At 51.2% G+C, this 26368-nt stretch overlaps 1 protein-coding gene across 5 annotated transcripts in view; it reads left to right on the top strand.

The window, feature by feature from the left end:
• Nucleotides 1–26368, top strand: part of ACTN1 (actinin alpha 1) — a 98168-nt gene that overhangs the window by 61292 nt on the left and 10508 nt on the right. For all 5 annotated transcript variants that reach the window (XM_061429227.1, XM_061429226.1, XM_061429230.1 and 2 more), the window contains exons 4-11: nucleotides 5946–6032; nucleotides 7867–7954; nucleotides 8467–8545; nucleotides 12113–12194; nucleotides 13413–13498; nucleotides 20329–20421; nucleotides 21670–21900; nucleotides 23635–23782. In XM_061429227.1, coding sequence (XP_061285211.1) covers nucleotides 5946–6032; nucleotides 7867–7954; nucleotides 8467–8545; nucleotides 12113–12194; nucleotides 13413–13498; nucleotides 20329–20421; nucleotides 21670–21900; nucleotides 23635–23782 — 894 coding nt within the window. The remainder of the gene's footprint in view (nucleotides 1–5945; nucleotides 6033–7866; nucleotides 7955–8466; nucleotides 8546–12112; nucleotides 12195–13412; nucleotides 13499–20328; nucleotides 20422–21669; nucleotides 21901–23634; nucleotides 23783–26368) is intronic.

Here is a 26368-nt window from a genome sequence, read left to right as displayed (position 1 = left end):
GAAGTGGAGGATGTGTGAGGTGGGCCAGAGACAGTAGGGATGAGTGGGGAGTGGGGAGAAGTGGGAAAAACACGTTCTTCTAAACGGGGCAGCTGCTGTGTAGATCTAACCAATTGTTGCTGAGTGGGAATACATATCCAGTGTTGCCAGATGTTCTGAATTTTTCGAAAGAAGCCAGAAATCCAGACTTTTAGAAAGGAGAATGTAATAACTACCATAATATATATATGTGTGTATATATATATATAGAGAGAGAGAGTCCCAGGTGGTGCTAAAGAACCTGCCTGCCAATGCAGGAGACATAAGAGACTGGATTTGATCCCTGGGTCTGGAAGATCCTCTGGAGAAGGGAATGGCTTCCCGCTCCAGTATTCTTGCCTGGAGAATCCCATGGACAGAGGAGCCCGGTGGGCTATAGTCCATGGGGTCGCAAAGAGTCAGACACAACTGAAGCGACTTAGCGTGTGCGCATGCACACACACACGTATATATGGTAGTAGTGTTAGTTGCTGCATCGCAGGCAGATTCTTTACCATCTGAACCACCAGGGAAGCCCCTGTGTGTGTGTGTGTCACTGAATACCAAAGGGAAGGAAGAAAGGAGAAGATGGGCAAGAACAGCACTTGCTGAGGTCCAGATCTGTGGCTGGCCAGATAGGACAGAATGCTTTGACAGGCTTGTAGTATCACCAGCCATATTTTACAGTCTAGGAAACGAAGGCTCAGAGGAGCTGCTCGAATGGAAGTGTGCAGTGTGTTGGCCACAGGCTCTGGGCCAGGTGGCTTCCATTGGGCAGAACACAGATTCAACCCTGGGGGTTTGGACTCCAGAGCTGAAGTCTAAACCTCTCCAATCACCAGGGCACTGCTGCCTCTCTGCAGGGGTCCAGGACAGAACCTTCACGTCTGATTTTCCTCAGCTGTGAAGTGGCGGGTCACACTAGCTGTGTGGTCTCAACAGAGGGGTAAGGAGCACAGCCAGACAGGGGCATAAACTCTAACCACCACCTCTGTTCTCCCAGGAGGTCACTTAACCTAGCTGGCTGGAGTTTTCTAGTTCCCTTAACACAGACGTTGCTTCTTGAAAGATTTCTAAAGCTGCTTTTAAAATGAGACATTCCAAGCCTTCCTGCTACCTTTAGGCCAAGGCTTCCCTCTTTGAAATCCTCTCTCCCATTTTAAGCCAATGCATTAATAGTAACCTATATGGGAAAAGAATCTGGAAAAGAATGAATGTCTCTATGTATAACTGAATCGCTTTGCTGTACACCTGAAATTAACACATTGTAAATCAACTATACTGCGACTAAAAAGAAAGAGGTCGAGCACCAAGATCATGCCAGGACGGCCCGCTGCTGAGCCAGGAAACCGGATGAGGCCCAGAAAGGGTTTTGTTTATTTTAATGAAATGAAGTTTGCTGCTGTAGACTATCAAAGACGGTGGAATGGATCACCCAGAAGGAGCTCTCCTGGGGTTGGGGTGGGAGGAGACGTTGCCATTTATCCTGGCAGGGGAGCCTTGGGGACCAGATTGGGGCCCCAGTGAAAGACCCCAGACCTTTGAAGGATGATCACGTGGGATAAGGTCTTGACTCCGGCTGACCCTGGTGGGAAGCACCAGGCCTGGAAGGGAGATCCTGTGGGTAGGCAGACTGTGGAAAACATACAGAACCTTAGGGGATGGAGTGGGTGCTCTGGGAAAAGCATCAGGTGTTCAAAGTGAACACCCAAAGATGTTCAGGTGGAGGTCAGAGGCAAGGAGCATCCGTGCCACACGAGAGGTTAGAATAGATCCATTTCTTGTGTGATACTTGGTTCTAGAATGTCTAGACTTCATGGGATTGAGACTTGACCTGGGTGAGTGGTTGGGATTTAACCAGATGAGAGCACCTGAGAAGGAATTTTCATTTTAAAATCTAGAGGCAGGGAAAGCCTGATAGCTTTGGGTGCCAGAGCCTGGGAGTGGGCTTGATGATTTAGTGTCTGTCTTTAGGTTGGATGGTGGCCACTGGTCTGGGCAGTGGTGACCCCCCAGGGTGGAGGGTCTAGTTTTCTACCACATGGAGTTTCTTCAGCATCATTGATTCCACCATCTGAATACTGCCTGCCTGGAGTGGGGCCAAGAGAGAGGCAGGTTCTGAGTAAAAGCAGGATATGAACAGCTTCATAGGTAGCCGTGGTTTAGGAATGGCATCTTCCCACACCCACAGCAGACATTTGTTAATCTGTCATCATGGGTTTCCCCCAGGGGCCTGGTTACAGCCATTTCACCCCCCTTTTGGACTCAGTGTATCAGGCCATAAAGATACCTGTGAGATGGACAAACTTACTCCAAACGTAGAGCTGCCTAGTGAAAGGATCCATTCTGGGGAGGGTTTTTGAGGGTGAGGGGGGCTCAGGTGGACACGGGGATGAAAACAAATCGCTCTCTTTGCCTGTACTCGGCTCCTTTGTTTTCTGGCATGCAACTGCTTCCTTGGTAGGCGTTGAAAATTCAGTAAGCAAACTCCCCACGGGTTGGGTATTTCTGGAAGAGAAAAGAAGTAAGTTGGCAAGACCCAGAGAGGAAGCTGTCTTGTCTTCTTTGGTATTGGGAGGACTCTGAGCTCAAGGCCAACAGGAGGCTGGGTTATTTAGCCTTTATGCTGGCAAAAACTGAAGGCAGGAGGAGAAGGGGGATGACAGAGGATGAGATGGTTGGATGGCATCACTGACTCAATGGACATGAGTTTGAGCAAGCTCCGGGAGATGGTGAAGGACAGGGAAGCCTGGCTAGCTGCAGTCCATGGGGTCACAAAGAGTCGGACACGACTGAGCAACTGAACAACAGATGGGGATGGGTGGGTACACACACACACCCCTCCACCCCCCAGGTCAAGAGGGAGTGGCATTGCAGCCTCGACTCCCTAGAAAGGCATTACCACCTGGAGCTTTTTCTTGATGTTAAAAAAAATTTCTCCTTGATTTGAGATGGTGTCCATACAATTTAATACCTGATTTTTGTCTTCTGTAATTACAAAGATTTTTTCCAAATCATCAAAAAATTGTAATTATGATTTTTAATGGCTGTGTTAATTATCTGTTTGTTGAGCACAAGTGTGCTCTGTTCCAGATCTGCATCCAGTCCTCGAGGAGCCTGAGTGCTGTTGTGTTCTCTGCCCGTTCAGGCATCTGTGGTTGGTGTCCTCCATTCATTCGTTCGTTTAGCAGACGTTGATGGAGGGCTGTTTCTGTGCCAGGCACAGTGCTGGGCTCCAAGCAGTGCTGGAAAACGAAAACATCTTTGTCCTCAGGGAGCTTATGTTCTGGAAGAGCGAGAAAGAAAATACGTGTATCAGTTGCAGGAGAGTAAAGAGGGAGATCCAGGAAGGGCTTAGTGAGAAGATGCAGGGTGAGTGGAGGCAGGAGGGAGGTGAGGGATATCCTGGGAGAGGGGAGCAACAGGGAGGCTGTGGGACTTCAGGGGGAGGGGGACAGGGGTCCCGGAGGCCCCAGCAGCCGCTGCTCTGAGTGGGGTGGGACGCCCTGGACGTTTTGAGCAGAGGGAGTGGCAGGGTCTGGGCTGCACTTGGTCACACCTTGTATTTTGTACCTTCACAGGGTGTCCAGGGTGGGGTCATGATAAGTAACCTGGCAGCAGGTGCCTTTATACGCCAGCCTTAATCTACATTTCACACCACTGGCTGACTGGGGCTGGAGAGAGAATTTTATTCTCAAAAAGTTGAGCGACTTCAAGATGCCTTGCTCCCTGTTGACAAATTATTTCCCCAAAAGGTGTTTCTTTAAAACTAATTTATACTTCTAGCCACAGGGTGAGAGCCACACGGCTGTCTATCGTTAGAACGATAGATCGTTACCATCATTATGTGTATTTGCTTGTTTTTAACTTTGTTCATTTAATAGCTGGGAAAATGGTATATCTCTAATTACAAGTGGGTTTGACATTCTTGTAAGATGGTGGTTTGTATTTCGTGTTTTGTGAAGTGTCTATTCATGTTTTTTGCCGACTCCTGTATTATGAGTTTAGACTTTTTATCTTATCAATTTATATAAGCACTTTGAATGTTACAGATGCAATACTGTTGGGAGTCACAAGTGAAAGAGCATTTTAAGCATAGCAAACCTTTAGGAGGGGCTTTCCCAGCAGTCCCGTGGTTAAGACCCCATGCTTCCACTGCAGGGAGCCCTGACTGGGGAACTAAGATCCTGCATTCCATGCTGCTGCTGCTGCTGCTAAGTCACTTCAGTCGTGTCCGACTCTGTGCGACCCCGTAGACGGCAGCCCACCAGGCTCCCCCGTCCCTGGGCTTCTCCAGCCAAGAACACTGGAGTGGGTTGCCATTTCCTTCTCTAGTGCATGAAAGTGAAAAGTGAAAGAGAAGTTCTCAGTCGTGTCCGACTCTTAGCGACCCCATGGACTGCAGCCTAGCAGGCTCCTCTCATCCATGGGATTTTCTAGGCAAGAGTACTGGAGTGGGGTGCCATCGCCTTCTCCGTGCATTCCATGAGATGTGGCCAAAAAATAAAATAAAAAATATTAAACTTTTAGGAACTGATTCTTGACTGATTGACTCCACTTCCCCCTCAGCATGCTCTGCAGAGTGTGTGCAGCTGTCTCAGTTGTTGAGGAGGATGGTTGTATGCTGCTGCAGCTCCCTGTCTCTCTAACCGAGTTTCTCAGACTTGGGTCATTGCTCTGCTGATGCCTAGAGTTCTGGTAGGGACATTTCAGCCCCCCTCTTAGCAGGAAGAATCACATCCTGTCCCATGCCCAAAGGGGCCACTGTTCTTCCTTTGCTGAGAACGCTGGTGCAGGCTCAGCAACTTTACCCCCACACTGCCCCCCGAAGCAGCTGTGGGCCAGGCCTCACTGCCCAGTCCCTACACCTTGCCAGTCACAGAGCAGCACGCAGTTTTGCCCTCTCTTTTGTGGAAGGGGATGAGGTATTAGAATTAATTTCCTTACAGGAATCCACTCTTTGTTTAACAGGTTTGTGGGAAGCAAACCCAAGTGGATGTTGGCTCAGGGGATCAGGGGTCCTTGGCCATTGTCTCTTCTCATGGTCTTGTTGGGTGTCCCCCAGATCTACTGTTGTAAGGAGGGAAAAATGAGATACTCTTTTGATGCGAGAGTCTTAACTGAGAGTAGCTCACCACGGGGCCAGGTTACTGTCTCCTGGCCTGGGAGCAGGAAAGGTAAGGAGTCTGTCTGTTATCTGCTCAGTCTCCAAGCCTGTAAATGACTACATCTTTTAGGATCCTTAAAGACAGGGCTTATTTATCTTTGTATGTCCTGCCTCTAAGCCTGGGACAAAAAAAAACTTCATAGAATTTATAGCATTAAAATAAAAACCTAGAAGGTGCTGCTTAGATTGAATTTAGTGGGGTATCTCTTAATTTTGATTTTGAAGCTGCTGTTTGTTTTTTTATGAAAAAATACCAAGTTATGGCATCATGAACTTGATTTGTGAGTTAGTGGATCCTTCTAGTAGCAGTTTGTAAACCTTTGTCAGGTTGGTTAATTTCTGTTGCCTGCACTGACTTCCCAGGTGGGTGGGTGGGTGGCTGTTGTGAGAGCTGTGCTTGCCCAGAGGTCCTCCGCTCTGGAGGTGCCAGGACATTTGCGATGGCGTAGAAGTCCTTTCCCTCTTCTCTGTTAGGCTTGTGGACACTGCCCAGGTTCAAGATGCCCCCTTCTCTGTTGCCTTTCCTGTTGTACCCAGTTGAACTGACCACATTCTCCTGGTCCCCCAGGACACCCCCAAATAGACTTCCCTCCTGGCACCTGCGATATATAATTGTGCTGACTTTTTGACTTCCCTCTAGAAGTGGAATGTGTGGCCTTTGACTTCCTAAGTGGTGCACAGAGTGATGTGAGCACTCAGGAAATGTGACCTTTGTCCCTGCTGAGACCCATCCTAACGTGTCCTGCTGCTGTTTCTGTAGAAATCGTGGATGGGAATGTGAAAATGACCCTGGGCATGATCTGGACCATCATCCTCCGCTTTGCCATCCAGGACATCTCTGTGGAAGGTAGGTCTTCTGCTCTGCTCCATGCTGTCCCCAGGCTTCCACCTCTCCCATGCCTTCACCATCACATCTTCCTCCCTGATCCATGGGGCAAGAGGTCCTTCATTGCAAGCTGCATCCTGGGCCGCTTGTCTATCAATGGCATCCTCGCTCTCTCCTAGTCTACAGACAAGTAAAAACTGGAGTGCTGGCCCCTAGAGTTGCGTTGGCCTCCTCACTTTGAGAAAGCCCGAGATGGCTGTGGGGAAGTGTACTGGAACCACTGCTTTGGGGTTGTCAAATCCCAGAGTAGGGGAATAGCAGTCAGGACAGAGCCATGAGAGAGATAGGGCCTCCACTTTGCTCCCATAGCACCCTCTGGTGGCCACCTTGCACGTCCGCAAGGGGCCACCATGGTCTGGGGCCGTGGTCTCTCTAAACTTTTGGTTTCACACTCCCGCAGTTTTTGACCTTTATGTCTGATAGGTGTGTATTTATTTTTCAGCAAATTATATTCATGTATTTCTATATCCTGGAGAAGGAAATAGCAACCCAATCTGGTGTTCTTGCCTGGGTAAATTCTCGAGTACAGCGGAGCCTGCCAGGGTACAGTCCATGCGGTCGCAAGAGTCAAACGTGACTTAGCACCTAAACCACCACCACCACCATTGCTATACAAACACATCAAACCAGGTTTTTAAAAGATGAGATTGGAGGTATTTTTAAAGTATTTTTTAAAATTCATTTTAATGGCCTAGAAATTAATTTTTAATGAGGACAGTGTGGATTAAATTGCTTTGTTATGGGAATCTTGGTTTGACAGTGATACAGCAATGTGAAGGTCTTAAGTTTGGTTTATAGATACCTGGTTATTAGGGCTGAAGTGACTAAATAGATACCCACAGTAGTTGCTTAGGGTTCTTGTTCGTGATAATAGATACAAATCTGGTTTTCAAATAGCTTTCTTGATGAGTTTATTCTTTTGGGTAGACTTCTTGTCAGCTCTGAGTAAATAGTTGTTTTTATCTTGTAACTGAAAAGAGCTTGAACTAAAAGCGGAAGCATTAGCTTTGAAGATTTTTATCATTTTCTTGTGCTTGAATTACTATATTATCTTTGCAGGAATTATTGAGCGTCATTTTAAAGTCCATTTTGTGAACTGAAACCCACTTCACTGAGTACCGCGAGCTGCTATTCACAGATGTGAACACATGGGGGCAGTGTGGTTTGCGGCCCTCCCGGGCCGGAAGCTTCTGGGGCCCCCTCAGATACCTGCCCCACTTACTGACACCTGTCTGCTTTACACACAGCAGCAGTGTCGATCCATGCATTAAATATGAGGAGACCTTGTTTTTTCTTTTTAGATGAACAGTAAATGTGACTGGGAGTCCTAATGCTTTCTTCTTACATGACTGTGTGCAATCCACAGGGCACACGGGCCCTCCCTGTCTGAAGAGTCCTAGATTTCAGATTTCACAGACCAGTCAACCCTTCCTCCCCAAAGTGGCTGCCCGACAGAGGTTGCCGACTTAATTTTGTGTTGTTGCTATTTCTTTGCATAAAAGGGAGTGAGGGGGAGAGAGTCTGAAAGTTTGAAAGGCCATTTTCTCATTATTTTAATGTATCAGGTGGCCAGTTCTGAAATGATACCTGGCTTACTTCTGTGTCTCAAATAACGTCTCAAACTTTGTCCAGGAAATAGATTTAATGGCCTAGAAGCAGCAGGGTTGAAATCTAGGAGTCTCTGTGTGGACCCCCGTGTGAAGGACCCTGTGGTCACAGGGGTCCTTCAGGAGCCCACACCCTCCTTCCACAAGCCAGACTCTGACCTCTCTGCCCGTCATCCCCTTCCCCACAGAGACTTCAGCGAAGGAAGGGCTTCTCTTATGGTGTCAGAGAAAGACAGCCCCTTACAAGAACGTCAACATCCAGAACTTCCACATAAGGTGCGTGGCAGGGGGCTGAGGGGCTCTTGCAGAAGCCAGGCTGCTTCCCCCAAGGACCCCTGGGGCTCCTGGGCTGGGTCAGTCTCTGCTCTGGAACAGAACACAGAGCCTTGGGGAAGGAGTCGCTTTTCTGGAAAGGGAGTGTTGCCCTTCGAGGCCCACTCTGTTCTGGCTGCTGCCTGATACATCTTGGGTTGAAGCTCTTGGAGCCCCCTCAGGAGAGTGTCCGGAGAGTTCTAGCCTGGGGCTCTGAAACAGAGCAGACAAGGGCCCCAGACCTTGGTGGGAGGCTTGGGTGGGACGTGACAACTCACCAAACCCCATGGAGCCTTAACCCGGTGCCTGGGATTGTGGCAGCAAGCAGGCTCCTTCCCACTCTCTTCTCCCAACTCCTGCTCCGAGGGGTTGTGGGTTCATCTCTGGAAAAAATGAGATCCCTGCTTGGCACTTTGCCCTGAGTGCTTGGCTCCACTCACCCTCTGGCCACCCCCCACCACTTCTCCCCTGGGCAGCTGGAAGGACGGCCTCGGCTTCTGTGCCTTGATCCACCGACACCGGCCTGAGCTGATCGACTATGGGAAACTGCGGAAGGTTTGTGTGCTCGCCTGACCCTCCCACCTGTCCCCGCCAGCTCCCACCTAGCTGGTCCCCCTGGGGTGGGTGGGGTAAGGGCGGGACTGGGCCACCTGCTCTGAGAGCCCACAGCCCAGCGTGAGAGCGTGTCAGTCTTAGACTAGCCTAGGAGACGGCCCCTCTGGAAGTAAGAGGAAAACACCTTACATCAGGGCTCCTTGAGTGTGTATATGCTTGCCAACATGCCCAACCTGCCAGGAAAGGCATCAAAAGCGCCACAGAAATTCTGTTAGGATGCTGAGATCCTCAGTGGCATTTCCCCATTCTGAGATCCTCAGTGGCATTTCCCTGTTCTGGTTTTCTGGGTTTCCCAAGGTGCGTGCCTTACTTTCCTAATTTTAGATTCTCACGTCCTTAGAGATGTGTATCCCAGCCTTGTCTGAGACGTGCTGCGCAGTCCTGGGCAGGTCCCCGCCAGGGATCTGCTTTCCCTCCTGGTCGAAAGTTGGAGGGGATTTTGTTGCCGCTTGATTTCATTTGCGCTTTTGGCGTGAAGCTGCTGGGGGATTTTCTTGAGCGTCTGTGTTGAGGAGCAGACCGGGAGGTGGGAGCTGTGTGTCTAGCTTCATGGTGGTTCTTAGCGTCCGGGCTGGTTAAAGGACACTGGCCTGACCTTGGAGAGGGCCGTCCAGGACACTCGGACTGGACTCACTGCCCTCCCTCTCAGCCCATCCCGGCACAAGAGGCCTCGTGGAGCAGGCATCCTGGGAGAGACCACCCTTGGTGCCCTCCCCACCCCACCCCAGTAGACGGTCTGGAGCTCAGGTTGGAATGTCCCCTGTCGGTGCTTGGATCTCTTGACAAAAGAGGCTTCTAGGAATGACTGCTCTGGTTTTTGTCTCCTTGACCTCAGTACTTGGAGATCTTGGTTTTCAGCCAAGTCCCCCACCCTTCCTGTGCCCACCGTGGCCATGCCAGGCTTGATGTTGCAGGTAGAGGAGCTGCTCTGTGGCATCAGACCCTCTGTTTGGGGGGATGTGTGTGTAGGAGGGGGCTGCCGAAAAGGATTTGTGAGGGGAGAAAAGAGTCTGGTGGAGTTTCCCACACTCTCCAGAAATCCTAAGTTGGGCCTGAAGCTTGAGGCTGGGCCCCTGCCTTTCTGGAGGGGCTCACCACCTGCCGAAGGAGGGGAGCCCGCTGACTGGCCCTGTGATAGCTGTGTCCAGGTATATGTGGACGGGGGCCGGCTTACCTCTCGGGGGATGGGGAATCCCAGCCCTCTAATTCAGCCACTTTGCAAAGAAAAAAAGCAATTTGAGAACCCACCACCACCACCCCACTCTCCACCGCCCCAGCTGAAAAGTGTGCGGCCAAACCAAACAGGGGCCGACGTGGGGGAATCCTGGAGATGGAGACTTTTTTAAAGGCGTCATCATCACAGTCCTCCCAGCCGGTCAGCGGATGCACCGTGGTGACGGGAGTGTGTGTGCCTGGGTCCCTGCGTGGGGGGCTAGGGAGGCAGCACCCAGTTGATGCACAGCTGTGCCCAACCCTGTGTAAAGCGGGGCCTGTGCTGACTGTGGCTCTTCAGTCTCACCCCACACACCCCCGCTCTGACTCCAGGAGCCTCAGCCATTCGGGGAGGGAGAGTCCAGGGGCCTTTGTCTCATCCTCGGCCAGCTCTCTCCCCACCCGCTGCCCTCTCCGTGTCTTTTCATTTCTCCCGGCTCATTTCTCTGTGTTTCTCTGTGTCTGTCTCTTCTCTTCAATACAGTAGCAATAGCGATACTAGAATCCTAGCACAGACCTGTTCCCACTGAACCGTGGGCTCTTACCAGAAAGCCCAGAGGTTGCCAGAGCCTCTGGAGCTTGGGAACAGCGGGGAGCCAAGGGCTCTGACCAGGGAACACTTCCTTCGGTGGGCATGGCGGCCTGGTGGTCCCTGGGAATCTGGCAGGGTAGGGACGTGCGCACCCGGGGCCTGAGGATGGCCTAAGGCCTTGGACGGATATGACCACTGCCTCTTGGCAGTGGTTTTTATCATTCTGGAAACTGTCAGAAGCTTTCCCAGAAGGACTCCACCTTCTCTATTTTGAGCAATTTCTTCCTGAAAGTGTCCCAAATGAATGGATGTATCCTTTTCTCCCCTTTGATTCTCACCTTAGCAGATGCAGAAGCTGAGTTGCAGGCTGACAAAGCCAGTTTGCTTTAGGTTAGGCTTAGGAACCAAGAAGAGAGTGGGAGGTCCAGCCAGGAACTCTCTACTAAGTTGTGGCTCTTTTTCCACATTAAATTTTTTTTTTCAATTTGGTCAAATGTACATAATATGAAAAGTACCACTTTTAGAGGGGTGAGAGGGAGGGGATATTTGTATACATACAGCTAGTTCACTTTGTTGTATAGCAGAAACTAAGACAACATTGTAAAGCAATTATATTCCACAATTTTTTTTTTCAAGTACCACTTGAAGCATTTTTAAGTGTACAGTTCGGTGATATTAAGTATATTCACACCACCACCGTCCATCTCCAGAACGCTTCATCTTGCAAAATTGAAATTCTGAAGCCATCACACCATCACTCTCCACTCCTGCTTCTGCCAGCTCCTGGCAGACCACCGTTCTGCTTTCTGTATCTAGGAATTTAGGAGTAGGTACCTGTATAAGTGGCATCATATAATATTTGTTCTTTGAGTCTGGCTTATTTCCCTTTACTTAATGTTTTCATGGTTCATCTATGTTGTAGCACGTTTCAGGATCTCTTCTCTTTTTTCCGCAGAATAGTATCCTGTGTCTGTCTATCTGTCCATGAACGTTTGTGTTATTTCCACCTTTTGGCTATCATGTATAATGCTGTTATGAACGTGGATATACAATTATTTGAGTCCCTGTTTTCAGTTCTTTGGGATATAGACCCAGAAGTGGAATTGCTATGTCATATAGTTCCATGTTTAACTTTTTCAGGAACTTCCATACTGTTTTTCCATAGCAGCTGTACCATTTTACAATCCCACCAAACAGTGCACAAGGGTTCTGATTTTTCCACCTCCTCACCAGTCCCCGATAAGTTGTCTTGAGAAGGTAGCAGAAGCCAGAATGTAGTCAGAAGACTGTGGCTATTTGAAGGAGTCCCCAAATTTCATGGAATGTAAGCACCAAAGGGGCTTGAGAGCTCCTAGTCCAACTTTTGAGTAACAGATGGGGAGACTGAGGTTAGGTTGTTTGCCAGTCCAGCTGGCTGGTGGCAGAGCTGAAACCAGAAGTCAAGACTGATGGTTCCCAGGCCAGTGCCCCTGTGTCAGCTTGCATTTCTTAGCAGTTCTTTCTTGGGCTGCAGGCTAGTATTCTTCACTCTATTTCTTTGACAAAGAAACTGCAACTTGAAGAGGAAAGATGGCATTTAAGTCCCCTAGCTAGCAGATCCTGGCCATGAGGTCAGACTTCTATACCCAGAGCTGGCCCCTGAGGACTGAACCAGGGAGGGGTCACAGCAGTACCCACTTGCCCCCCAGCCTTGATGATCATGCAGGTGGGGGCATCCAGAGACTTCTTGTGCTTCTCACCCGCCTCTTCTTCTTCTCCCCTAGGATGACCCACTGACAAACTTGAACACAGCTTTCGATGTAGCGGAGAAGTACCTGGACATTCCCAAGATGTTGGATGCGGAAGGTGAGAGGCCCTTCCCTCTGAGCCTTCGGCTTTTCTCCCAGCTGCGTGCAGCGGCCAAGGGGCTGGGCCTTGGCACTCTGAGGCCAGACGGGAGAAGGCCTGGTTCCTGGGATCTCTTCTGAGGAGCCTGGGGATCACTAGTCTATCAGGGATTCCACAGGTAGACGATACCTTGAGATGTGGAGGGGGAGGTGGTAGCCGGTGCTGAAAAGGGCTGCCCGAGGGTGATGCGTATCTTGGTCTTGGAGTTGGGGTGCTGGGTGTTGGGGTGGAGCACAGTGGTCCTTTGTTGTTTAGGGGAGAGAAAAAGGTTTATTTACATGTGCTTCATGTCCGTACATGGGAGCTTGCAGTGATGGGTAATTCAAAGAGATGATTTGAGTTTGAGGTCTATATGTATATCTAACTTCACAGGGGAAAGGGAGGGAGAGAAAGAACACTTATGGGCATGCTAATGACTTTTTGGAAAGATGAATGGACCCTTAGGAGAAGAGATGGAAGATACAGTTTGTGACAATGTCTGTCAAGTTGTGGGGACATTTTCCAATGTGCAAAAGAAGGGAAAATAATATAAGGAGCTTCCATATACCCACCGTCCAGATAGAACAATTATTGCGATTTTGTCACCTTTTTTTTTTTCTATTTGTCTTCTTGTTGAAGTATTTTAAAACAAATCCCAGACACATCATAGCATCTCACTACTACATACTTCAGAATATAGACCTTAAAAATAGAAATAGTTTCATTCTATTTTTCAATCATAAAATAATTTTCACACCAAGCAAATGGACAGTAATTCTTGGATACATCTGCCACTTGGTTCAAAATCAAAATCTCCCCATTATTTCTCTTTAGTTGGTTTGACCAGAGTGTGCACATGGCATTTCATTGTTCTAGTTCTTGTATCTTTTCTAATCTGTAGCATTTCCCTCTTCCCTCCAACACCTTTGGTTCCTGGCATTGAACTTGTAGCCTGACGACCAGCTGTTCTGAGCGCCCGTTTCTCTGGTTTGTCTCGTTTCCTTCCTCAGGTACCATTTCACTCCTTCCTCTACCTCTTGTGTTCCTGTGAGTGGAAGTTGATGCCAGATGCTGGTTAGATCCAGGCTCAGCGTCTTGGCAAGAAGACTTATGGTTCTGAGAGCTGCTTTTCCCATCACATTAGGGAGTGTATCATGTGTTCACCAGCTGGCTTTAACTCCAGATTTTTCTTGACAGACATCGTCGGAACCGCCCGCCCGGACGAGAAAGCCATCATGACTTACGTGTCCAGCTTCTACCACGCCTTCTCTGGAGCCCAGAAGGTACCTGGGGCCCCTTGCTCCTTCCTTGCCCAGCGCACCTCATGCCTGAGCCCGATCCACGCCCTCCCACCCCTCCTCTCCCCGGCGACAGAGTCCGGACGGTCTGTCTCTTCAGTAGTGTCAGTCCCCGGTGCCAACGTGGCGTGTCATATTCTTGCTCAGCTCCTCTCCTGCCTACCCCCCACCCCACCCCAGCCTCTCTGCTCTCGCTCATCTTCCTCTGTCTGCTGTCTCAGAGAACACTGGGAAAGAGCTCACCTTCTGGGACCCAGATGGCAGACTTCAGCAGGAAGGGGTGGCATGGGTGAAATTAACCAGGAGGCGCCTGGAAGGCACTGTGGGCAGTAGCCCTCCTTGCCCACCTCTGCTGAAGCTATGGCTTTAGCAGAGCAGCACGGTGGCCCTTAGGGAGGAAATCTGACAGGGGCACCTCCTGTCTTCACTGACCTGTCCTGCAGCAGTGTCACGAAGCCCCTCCCTTTCTCCCGCTCACACCTGTGGTTTAGCCAATCTGTCCACAGCTCCTTGGTCCTTGACACCTTCTATATCTTGCCCGGGGCCCCCAGGTGGGGTCAGTACACGAGGGAGGGAGGGAGGGAAAGGGGGAGCAGCTGTGAGCCCTGCCAGTGTCCTGACCTAGTATTGCTCAGGGAGGTCTGAGGTTCCAGTCCAGTGGTGCAGGCTCTGCACTCAAATCATTGACACTGAAGATTTGAGTATTTCTGTTAGCTGGCAGCTGACGCGCCTCCGCTAGACCTCCCTCACAGGCAGGACCCCAGAAACACAGCATCCAGGTTGCTGTGACCACAAGCAGCAGGCTTGCCTTATCAGCTCTGGGCCTTGGACCTGCCTCACACTCAGGCAGATTTCCTGCCCTCTGCATGGAGTTTGAGTGGCCTGTTTTGAAATGCATGATGGGGTGATGCCCCTTCCCCTGCCCCCAGCCTTCCCCAGCCCCCACCTTTGCTCTTTCAGCCTGGACTCTCTCACACCCTGTCCCGTTTGTCCTGCCAGCATCTCATTTTCTCAGTGTCTGTCTGTCTGTGCTCTCTGTCTACCGTGGCTGTTGGGTTGATTCTGTGCTGTGCCGCCTCCTTCTCCTCTCAACCTCTTCTCCTTCTCTGTGCAGATGTATAGGCACGCTAAGGCCGGATGGGAAGGCCCCGTGACCTAATGTTTCATGTCACGGCCACGCCTTCTCGGTGCGCAGAAGGTGAGCTCTCCCTCGGCCTCGCCCACTCTCCCAGCACCCTTCTGCCCACCTCTTCCATCCTCTCCGAATACTCCAGCAGCAGCCCCTTGGAACTGTAGCCCTGGAATGAAAGGAAGGATTAGAAAAGACCCCACACACACACAACCCCGACCTCCTGCAGGAGGGCAGGATGCTCTCTGAACTTTGGCCAGGACACTTAAAGATGCTGGAGAACGCCCGCTTCTGGATGGCCTTGGGCATCTCTGTCCCCACACACTGGGCATAATGGGTGCCACAAACAGGAAAGAAGTCTCAGCTCTTTCCCTGGACTGAGTTGAAAGCCCTTATCCCAAGCAGTGCAGTTTGGGGCTCTGCTTGTTTTCATAAATATTGAGGACCCTGTCACTTCTCTCTCTCCCTCCTTCTACTTGAGCAAGACCACCCTCTAAAATTACCCAGCAGTCAGGGCAGGGAGAATTCTTTTACCTTCCTCCTGGTGTCCAGGCCCTGGGCTTAGAGTCCTGCCTGATCCTTCCCACCCATGTCTGCCAGGGACAGTGGTGCAGGTTGCACACTGTACAAGGGTGCCACGTGTACATCATAGACCATGAAGATTTGAATATTTTTTACTAAAATAATCTTGGAAATGGCCCTAAAAATGTCTTCTAACAGAATGAGAATGACAGTTTTCTAATAGAAGTGCCTTGGGGAAAAAGGTGCCTTTAAAAAAAAAATTATACATAAAAGCATGAGGTGAGCTAGCAGCAGGCCCATCCCCTGCCTGGATGGGCACCCGTGACCTTCTTCACTTTCCTTCCAGGTCTCATGGGCGCTGCTTGGCAGGAAACAGCCCTGCCTGGAGGCTCCCTATTCTGGGTGTCCCTGCCCCCCCAGGAGGCCCAGACCTTTCCAGCCTCTTCTCTGGTCTGCATCTTGCTTCTTCTTCTTTCTCTTTGTCCCATCTCTGCTGCTGCTCTTTCTTGTCAACTTCTTCTGGCCCCTCTTACACCCCACCTTTTAGGCAGGATGTGAGCACCATCTATCTACTTGTCTCGGGGGACCTCCAGCCCCAAGAACCGCATGGAGCCCTGCCCGCACCTAGAGCTAGGCTGAGCTGCCTGCCATGGTCTTTCCAACTCTCCTTCCGCCAACTCCTCCTCCTCTCCTGCTCTTGCAGGATTCTGTCCTGGGCTTCATGCCTGTTAACACTGGCCTTCCCTGTCTCTGGAGCCTTCCCTGTGTCCTGGCTGATGATGCTCGGGAGGGAGCTTGTGCCTGTGTGGGTGTCCGCGTGCACGCGCGTGTGCGTGTGTGTGTGTGTGTGTGTGTGTGTGTGCACGTGTGTAGCAGCCTGCTATTCTCCTTCCCAAATCTCATACCACCTCCTCCCCATGCCCTCTTCCCTCTCACTCATCCTTGTTGCAGTCATTTCATGCTACTTTGGTCCGTATCTGAGGACAGCGTCATCAGCTTGGGGGGTATGGGGCTGGGGGTGTGGGTGGTGTTCCTTTCGTGTCCTGGGTTGGGGGCCTCACCCAGAGTTGCCCCTCCCAACCCACTTCGAAGGATTCAGGCAACTGCTTAGAGCCGAGCGGGCTGGTGGGCGGGGACTCTTCCCCCTCTCCCGTGGAAGGAGGAGGAGTCTTTCCTACCCTCTTCCTTTCTTGACTGTCTTGTGTCTGAAGCCAATGTGGGAGAGTCTCCTGAAACCCGTGTCTGGTGCCCTGCGTCCTCTCCACTGTCCTTCTCTTGTCAAGCCTTGGGCAGTGGAACTAGAAAGGCAGCCAAGTCTGGAGGACGTGTGCACGCCTGTGTATATGTATTTGTGTGCCTGTGTGGATACGAGTGTGTGTGTGTGATTGACGTTCCTAGTCAGATGAGACCAGCTTCTGTGTGATGCACTGGTTTAGGTTCTAATTCTTTCTCAGCCTCTCCTCTCTCTCCTTCTCCGTAGGGATTTAGAAGGTGTTGTGAGCAACCAGATTTTGTTTTGTTTGTTGCTTTAATGTTCATGGCCTGTGAACTGTTTCTGAGAAAACAGCCCTTTAGGGTGTGAACTGGATCTGCTGTGGGGTTCTGGACGCTCTTAGAAGTAGATGATGCTGTTTGCATCATTCCATTTGTCATCTGTCGGTTGTGAATCTTCTAAGGCAAAGAAATCCTGTACCTGCCCTCGGGGGATTCATGGTCCATCTGGGAAAACTTTTAATAAAAGAAGCTCACAATGCTGTGGTCTAATCTCTGCTGTGCTTCAGACCTGAGCAGGGGAGGGGTTGCTGCAGGGCTGTGGGACATGGAGACTTGCTTGCTTGCTTGCTTGCTTTTTTTTTTAGTTTTGGCTGTGCTGGCTCTTCATTGCTGCTTAGGCTTTTTTCCAGTTGCAGCAAGCGGGGGCTACATTCTAGTTGCAGTGAGGGCTTCTCATTGTGGTGGCCTCTCTTGTTGCAGAGCACGGGCTCTAGGTGCTAGGGCTTCAGTAGCTGCAGCTCAAGGATCAATAGTTGTGGCTCCCAGGCTCTAGAACGTGGGCTTAGTAGTTATGGCACACCGACTTAGTTGCCCTGTGCCATGTGGGATCTGACCAGACCAGGGATGGAACCCATGTCTTCTGCATTGGCAGGCAGATTCTTTACCACTGAGCCACTAGGGAAAGCCCCATGGAGGCTTTCTTGAGTAGGAGACACTTGAGCCTGAGGGTCTTAAGGGTTGAGTGGTGGGGGAGTTCTGCAAATGAAAGGCTCGGGGAGGTTGAGGAAGGCGGTTACGGTTTGTGGGTAGCTTCGTGGTGTGACCATGCAGCCTCAAAGGGAGAGCAAGTTAGCACTGGTCTGGGTCTCATCCTGCAAGCTGGAACAGGGAGTAGGGGTGAAGCCAGAGTTGGCGACTGGCGTCTGGGGGTGCTGCTGGCAGGAGCACCAGGGCAGGGAACTCACTTGGAACGTGAAGGAGGGCTGAGCCGAAGGAAGCTGTGGGAGGAAGGAAATGGGCAATTCTAGCTAGATTTGGGAATTTTTTGACTAAAAGTGTCGCAGATGAGATCTTCGTGGCATTCGCATGACTCTGTGGGTGGCAGGTGGCAGAGCCATGGGGTTCATTTGGCCACATTTGGCTGTTTGATGTCACCATCATTGAAGCTGCTTCCTTTCAGTTTGACCTGGGATAGCAAGGGTTTCATTTGGGGGTAGCTAAGTGCTCTGGGAATAATAATCCATAACTTAAAAATCCAGATCTCCAATATTGCAGGCAGAATTCTTTACCGTCTGAGCCACCAGGGAAGCCCCAAGAATACTGGGGTGGGTAGCCAGTCCCTTCTCCAGGGGATCTTCCTGACCCAGGGATCGAACCCAGGCCTCCCGCGTTGCAGGCAGATTCTTTACCTGAGCCACAAGGGAAGCCCTAACTTGGAAACAACTAATGTAAAACTAAGCACATTGTTTTGTATGACACTGTTTAGTAATACAAATAGTGGGTCATAAAAAAAACATAAAAATACTTTCCATGGAAGGGTCAGAAATTTTTTCCTTTGGTACTTGGAAGTCACCCTTTTGCCTGTTTCCATAAAATATTTTCTCAGCCCATCGATGATCTTTGTAAAAAGTCCCCAGAAGGCCCACCCGGAAACTCCCCAGACTTTATCCAAGAGGAGCCCCCTTTGACCCTGGATCAGACAGCCGGCTCTGAGGGGCGGGTGAGGCTTTTGAGGCCCAGAAGTCACGTCTTCCAGAATCCCATGAGCATGCAGGCCTCATTCAGTCCATCAAGTCTGCAAATTGACCCACAAATCAAAGTTTATGTCTTCCAAGCTTAGGATCTCAAGATGAATCAGAGGATAACAAGGTGAAGGCGGGCTTGATCCATTAACTGTCACAGCGATGTTGACTCTTGCCTGCAATTCTTACCTGCTCGGTCAGCACTTTGGGCCGGGGACTTTGCAGCCACCCCATGTTCTTACATACATGTCAGCACACAGGAGAGCACTGGCCTCTGCCAGGGTCCCCCTCCCCAGCCTTTGGGAAACAACTCTGGTGACTTTGGGCAGATTCATGGGGTACATCAGCCAGTGCCCAGGACCCTACTTGTTCTGTGGCCTCTCATCTTCTGAGACAGGTCCGGGGAGGCATTTCCCTCCTTGTCACCTCTTGGGATTCCCCACGGTTGCCTGTTGGTTCTTAAGAGGAAGGATGATCAATCGGGGGTTCCTGATTGTCCTGTTGAGAAGTGGCTTTAGCATCTCCAGGACAGTTAGGTGGCGGGGCCAGGGGTGAGGGTCTAAGGATGTGATGGCTTGTCTCCGTTTCTTGAGACCTGGGACTCCCAGCTCCTTGCTCCGCGGTCAAGCCACAGCTGCCCTGCTGGAGGCCCACCCACCCTGACACCCTGCCGTGGAGGGTATGTCTTCACTTTGAGCTTGAAAGGTCCTTTATGGTGATCTCATCCTGCCCTCGTGCACATACCTCCCGGCACAGTCACCCACGCATCACGTGGTCTGGTGGGTGTGTGTCCTATTTGAAGAATTCCACGAGGAAAAAAACATTTACATCTTCTCAGTCATTCCTTCCCAAATGAAAGCACCCTCTTTCTCAGGAACTTCTTCCTGATGCCTAAACTCAGTTTATCTTGCCGCAGTTTGAAACCCATTGTTCATCAAGTGGGTTCAAGGTCCCATCTTTCTCCCTCTTCAACCTTTGCCATCTGCAGGGTCACCCTTCTCCTGGGCCCTAGGATGTGTATCTGTCTACTCATCATGATTGCCTGCTGCCACACTCAAGCTATCTTCCTTCCTATCCCAGGGCCCAGATGGCTTCGAGTTCCCCTCCCCTTGGAGCTGGGTTAGGACTGTGAACGGGAATTGTATTTAGAGATCACCTGAGCCAAGTCCCTGCTGGCATCAGGTGCAGAGGGCCCTCTGAGCCAGAGAAGCCACGTCCCCTGGGTTTCTGGGCCTTTGTATCTGATTGCCATTCAGTCTTCTTTTATTCTTCTTGCCACCTGGCCCACCTCAGGGGTCTGCTGGCCCAGCACTCGGTGTGGGATGTGTGTTTACCTTTCCCAGAGGTGCCCAGGGTGGCTTTCTGGGCATCCTGTCTATGCTGGGTTGATTCTTAATTCCTGCATCTTCTCTAAAGTTCTTTGGGCCAGGAGCCTTGAGATTCTGCAAGGATCCTGAGAGGCCCCACTCCCTCTCACCACCTTATTCTAGGATGCCCAGATTTAAATTCCTGCATCTCCAAAATCCTGGCAGAACCAGTCTGAGAGCCTGAACCTTGGGAGTCCCAGGGTCTCTACTTGGAATTCCAGGATGGGCATAGATTTTCTCACCTTCCACCTGAGCTCAGCATCTCAATTATATCAACCATTGACTTAGTTTCTTCCCAAAATACATGTTGGATCTCAAACTTATAGTCTTTTCTCCAGGGGCCCCCAGTTCAGCCACTTAGGTCTTTGTGTGTGCTCACTTGCTCTGGGACTCAGCCTGGGCTGGTAAAGAGGATGATGAGGAGCCTGTGAATTCAAAGTCTTGGGAGCTGCCTTCCAGCCATGTGATGCTGCAGGGGTGGGAGGAGCCCTTATTGGCGCAGGCGTGTGCCAGGCGCTCCTGCTGTTGCGAGGCTGACCACCACCCTCTCTGTCTTGTCAGGCCGAGACAGCAGCCAATCGCATCTGCAAGGTGCTGGCCGTCAACCAGGAGAACGAGCAGCTCATGGAGGACTACGAGAAGCTGGCCAGCGATGTGGGTACCCTTGGGTTCTCCTGGTCTGGCCCTGGCAAGGCCTTGCCACCCTGTCCTGAGAGACCAGGGAGCCTGCAGTACCCATCCATTCCTCCAAATCCATCTCCGGGCACAGTCCCAGCCTGGGCATTGCCCCTCATCACAGCAGCTGACCGAGGGCGGCTTGGGCTCCCCCAGAGATCGGGGGTGGGGGTGGGTCAGGGGCCAGTCGGGACTTTGAAGAGCTGAGTTCCGCGCTTTTTCTATCACCTCTCTGCTCTTGATTTTTTTTCACTTGACAAATGAAAGCTGTGCCAAGAGACCTCAGAGGCCTTTTGGGCCCAGTGTACTGTTACTCTGGGAGTTTCGTTTGAACTTAAAAGGAGCATGCAGTTCTGAGAGGATGTGAACCAGGGATAAATCAGGCTGGCTCAGGCTAGCTTAGCGGCTGGGCCCACCCAGAGGACGGGGGGGACAGGATGGGTTTGCTCTTCTGCCACTGACTGCTTTTGGGTTAGAGCACCACTTGCTCCTTCCTTAATTCAGCCCCTGAACAGCTTAGCCCGGCCTCTTGGTGGACTTACTGTCCTCCAGCATAGTAAGAGCCCAGGTTCTGGGGTCCCAGTGCCTGGATTTAATCCCTGCCCTACTTCGGTCACCTTGGCAAGTCACAGAAGCTCACCATGCTTTGGTTATGTCCTCCGCCTCTGGCGGGGACGGTCACAGCACTTAATCCCGTGATGACTTAGCTTGTCATCATTATTCAGATGAGTTAGTCTGGGCCACGTGATCCAGTTGCAGGGGATCACGAGTTTCCTCTCATCGTTTCCACTCCTCCACCCCCCGTGACCTCATTGAAGAAACAAAATTCAGGCTGTCCTCTGCAACCTTTTCTCTTTTGAGTCAAGGACCCACATTCTAGAATCCTCAAAGGTCAGATGGCAGGGCCTCTGGCCAGCAACCATTCACTCCTCCATGGTAAGATAGGGAAATTGAGGCCCAGCCAGGTAGTAGATGAAGAACTAGAGCTCGGGTCTCCTGCTGAGTTGAGCCATCTTGCCCCCAGGTTTCCCCTTGTGGAGCAGGGAGGTTGAGTGATGCTGGCTGTGGTTTGATATATCCTAGTGGCCAGGCGTCATGGAGCCTTTGATTCTCAGAGGCAGCCTGGCCCTGTGGCCTGGGAACGGCCTGGGGTGATGGTTGGGAAAGAGTGTGCCCTCAGGAGAGATGCGGCCCCCCTCCCATCGTCCTCCCCTTCTCCCTCCACAGCTGCTGGAGTGGATCCGCCGCACCATCCCATGGCTGGAGAACCGGGCACCCGAGAACACCATGCACGCCATGCAGCAGAAGCTGGAGGACTTCCGGGACTACCGGCGCCTTCACAAGCCGCCCAAGGTGCAGGAGAAGTGCCAGCTGGAGATCAACTTCAACACGCTGCAGACCAAGCTGCGCCTCAGCAACCGGCCCGCCTTCATGCCCTCCGAGGGCAGGATGGTCTCGGTGAGCACCCGGACTGCCCCAACCCGGAGCCGCTCCCAGGCGCCGGCAAAAGACGCACTGTGGGCGGGGCGGGGGCGGGGCGGGGGCGGGGCGTGTGCTCATCACCTGCCCACACTGCTCCAGGGATGGGTTCTCTCTCCCAGGTGACCACCCGGACTCCAGCCCACACTCGGCCAGGTGGGGCTCCCCCTCGCCCCATAGAGAGAGCCCCCTTTCTCCTCCCCACGCCGGGTCATACTTGCCCTTTCCAGACACCTGCTCATCTGCTTGGATCTGCCCCGGCACTTTCCTCCCCACCCCTCAAAGAGTCATCTCTGCCAACAAAATCCCACTTGACATGTTGACCCAAACAGAGCATAATTCAGGAGCTAAAAGGATAATTTTCACTTCCATGGAATCTTTTTTAGCACTTAAAAACTTTTTTTTTTAATACCTTAATAGATTTTTTTTGGTAGGACAGTTTCAAATATGTAAATAAGTAAAATATAGAAAATAGAAATTCTTCATAATCTTCCTACCCAGGATCAACTTAAAAGATTTTGGGGAGAAGAGATTCTTTTAGACTCTGTAAATGTGATTTTAAAGGGAATCCGAAAGCATCTTTTATTTAATAAGCTGCTTAGAAAAAAGAACTTACAGGGACTTCCCTGGTGGTTAGGAATCCACGCTTCCAGTGCAGGGGGCACAGGCTCAATCCCTGGTGGAGGAACTAAAATCCCCCATGCTACATGGCATGACCAAAAAAAAGGAAAGAAATAACTAATTATATCGTGACCAGCTTTCCATGTCATAACTTTTTTTCATTTTTGTCATTTTTTGTTATTCCTCCCTGTTTACCCTTTCCCCAGGACTTGAGATATGAGCCATAGAAACATGCAAACAAAAATTTTAAAATAAAAAATTGACCAGGATAGAGCTTTTGTACTTTGCAGAGGAGAGTTGGTTGACAAGGAGACACAGGCACATAAGGGAAGCGTGGAAGGGGCTGGGAGAAACTTGTAAACAGCAGTGGAAGGAGGGAGGACCTTGGGGGAGTAGAGAAAGGCCTGACGTTGTGCATGCGGTTTGGAAAACTGTGGTCCTTTTACAGATTCCAGGCCAAGTCAGCAGCTTCTATATGGCTGGAGCTGCTGCTTGACAGGGGCGGGGTGTTGGGGGTGGGTGGCGCTCCGTGCTTTAATGTGCCCCTCCTGTGGCAGATGCAGTGTGGCCCCTGGCACATGGCGAGGACCTGGGTGGCACACGAGTCCGGTCAGCCTGTCACTGCCCGGGGGTGTCCTTGTGCTAACTGTAGAGGGCAGCTCCATGTCTGAACGCCTGTGGGTTTGTGCTCATTACCTGTCACCATCTCTGGGTGACTCTGGGATAGCTACTGCCCAGAGCCCATGAGTAAACCCAGAAACATGAGGAGGCTGGGAGGCTCCCACCCCTGCCTGCCTTGTTCAGTTTGTTGCTCTGTCTCCCTGGCTGCCCCTGTGACCTCTGTGGTTGCTCAGAATCCTGGTAGAAGCCAGTCTTGGTGCCCAGAGGGCCTTGGGCTCTCTCGCCACTGGGATGCACTGCTAACGCCCCATAGCAGCATGGACCCACTTCCCTACCCAGGAGGCCTGGTGCCTAGGAACCCTAGGTCATACCAGGGGGACTGGGTGGGGAGGAGGCTCCTCCTGGAATGTATGAAGGAGCCGTGGGGGCTCGGGGCCAGGTGGGCTGACCCTGTGCCTCCCATCCCTGCAGGACATCAACAACGCATGGGGCTGCCTGGAGCAGGCGGAGAAGGGCTATGAGGAGTGGCTGCTGAATGAGATCCGGAGGCTGGAGCGGCTCGACCACCTGGCAGAGAAGTTCCGGCAGAAGGCCTCCATCCACGAGGCCTGGACGGACGGTAAGACCAGCCTAGCCCCTGCTCCCCACCCCAAGCTTGGGTCTAGCTTTCGTGCTAAACCACCAGCCAAAGCTCCTTTCTCTCTCATGTTTTATTTTTTTGTCTCTTACTTGTCCCTTAACATTAGGTGAGTTCATGACCCACCCCACTCCCTTTTTTATTGGCTACACCCCATGGCACATGGGGTCTTGGTTCCCTGACCAGGGATCGAACCTGCCTCCTCTGCATTGGAAGTGTAGAGTCTTAACCATCAAGGAAGTCCCTCATTAGTATTTTGGTTGCTTCAGTTTTCTCCTCTGCTAAGTGGGGACAATAATAGTATCAGCTTAATATGTTTATGAGGATTAAGTGGCATAATACATCAGAAGCAATGAGAAAGGTTCCTGGCATACCATGTGCTATATGTGTGTTAATTATTCTCGTCACTGTAGTGGCTTCTCTTCCCTGGTCGGGTTGGGGCTCACATGCTGATTCCACCACCTAGAGGCGGCGTATCTTGGACCAGTGGTCTTGTGTTCTTGTCTGTTACATGCAGGTGATGATGTGCCCTCCTGTATTACTTTCTTAGGGCTGCAAATTGCCATAAACTGGGTGGTTTTACATGACACAAGGACATTCTTGTTCAGGAGACTAGAAGTCCTAATTAAGGTGCCGTCAGCACTGGCTCCTTCTAGAGCCTCTGAGGGGGAGGCGTCCCCTGCTTCTTCCTAGTGTCAGGTGGTTTTACTGGCACTTCTTGCTGTTCCTTGGCTTGTAGCAGCATCACTCTAATCTCTGCCTTCCATCATCACCGGCTGCTTCTCTCTGGGTCTCAGTGACCAAATCTACCTCTCAGTTTTCTACTGAAGATACCAGTCATTGGATTTAGGGCCCACTCTAATCCAGTAGGATTTCCCAGGTGGGACAGTGGTAAAAAATCTGCCTGCCAGTGCAGGAGGTGCAAGAGATACGGGTTCAGTCCCTGAGTCTGGATGATCCCCTGGAGAAGGAAATGACAACCTGCTCCAGTATTCTTTGCTGGGAAATCCCATGGACAGAGGAGCCTGGTGGACTACAGTCCACAGGGTTGCAAAGAGACAGACACATCTTAGTGACTAAACAACAGCTAATCCAGTATGACCTCATCTTAGCTAATTATATTGGCAGAGACCCTATTTCCAAATAAGGTCAGACTCTGAGGTTCTGGGTTGCCATGAGCTTTAGAGGGACACTATTAACTCAGCATACCTCCTCATGCGGTTGTTGTGCATTTTATGCGTAGCTGAGTGCCTGGCACATGAAACACACTCGGCAAATGGGAGCCTTTGATACCTTCCCCCCTCTGCCTTCTCTGCCGTTGTAGTAACCTGTAGCTCTGGCCTTAGCACCTGTGTGTCTCCATCACTCTGACCTGGAGCACTTGGCCATGTCTGGTGTCTGCTTGTTGGCAGATAATCTTCCCCAAAGAGAGAAGATCACACCCAGAATGGTCTTTTCCTTAGAACCTGGGCTGGGGCTGGAGAGTGAGCCATGCTACCCATCTCCTAGGGCCCTGCGGTCATTTCAGCTGAAGCCCCTGGAACAGACCCATTGGCCGGTAGAGCTCAGTACGCTGAGATGCCCCATTCAGCTCTGTGGTGGTCCTCAGACAGTAGACTAGAGATGAGTAGGGACGGCCACACCCTGGGGCCATTAGGGAGTGGCTTGGAGCAGGAGGGGATAGGTGTGTGCTTGACTCAGCAGAGGGGTTTACTGGGCTTCATATACGATGATATGAAGTCACTGCCGCGCCTTCCACTGTGCCTGTATGAGCTATCTATCCAGGCACGGATGGATGGAGGAGAAGGGGGGTGGTGGAGTTTGCACCGATTCACCCACACGCTTCTATTGTGTTCTCTCTGGTGCTAAGGAACAGCTCACAAGAAGGTACAGAGCAAAGATTGGCCCCGCCAGCCACCAGCAAATGCATGAGAAGTGCTGGTGTGCCTGCAGCAGACGCCGACATAGCAGTCTGGCTATAAGTACTCACAGCTGACAATGCTGTTGCCCACTTACCTAAGAACTGCATTTCTTGAGGCTGTCTAAAACCCCTAAACATGGCTGAAATCACGTGTCTGGGGTGTTTGCATGAGTCCATCTACAGTCCTGCCAGCTGAGGGGCCCACAGGTTCCATGGTAGCGCAGTGTGGTTACGCCACTGGGGGTTCAGCCGCTCGACAGAATGTTACGGGGCCATCGGAGTGACTCGTGTGATGGCCGTGGTGGCAGTGTAGAAACTGGTGATGCGCTGCTGAGTATTTTAAAAGCAGGATATGTAATTTACATACACCCAATGGTTTTAACACAACATCCGTAGAAGGCGAGACTGAAAAGGAGCAGATAAATAGGCTCATCTGTGATTTTTTACCCTCTAAACTCATCATATTAATATTCTGACAAAAAGGAGTAGAGAGAAGGAGAGAAGCTATCACCTCTTTGGCCCAGCTCTCATTTCCTGAGAGTTGCTGAGCCTCCCTGACGGGGCAAACACTGGAGGTGGGCGTGCGGGCAAGGCCTGGTCAGCCTCTGTCCCGCAGCAGCCGCGTCACAGGGCAGCTGGGGACCGTC

Source organism: Bos javanicus, chromosome 10, assembly GCF_032452875.1.
Source record: "Bos javanicus breed banteng chromosome 10, ARS-OSU_banteng_1.0, whole genome shotgun sequence".
Taxonomy (NCBI): Eukaryota; Metazoa; Chordata; class Mammalia; order Artiodactyla; family Bovidae; genus Bos; species Bos javanicus.
The sequence above is the reverse complement of the archived record's forward strand: the minus strand, read 5'-3'. Positions and strand labels throughout refer to the sequence as shown.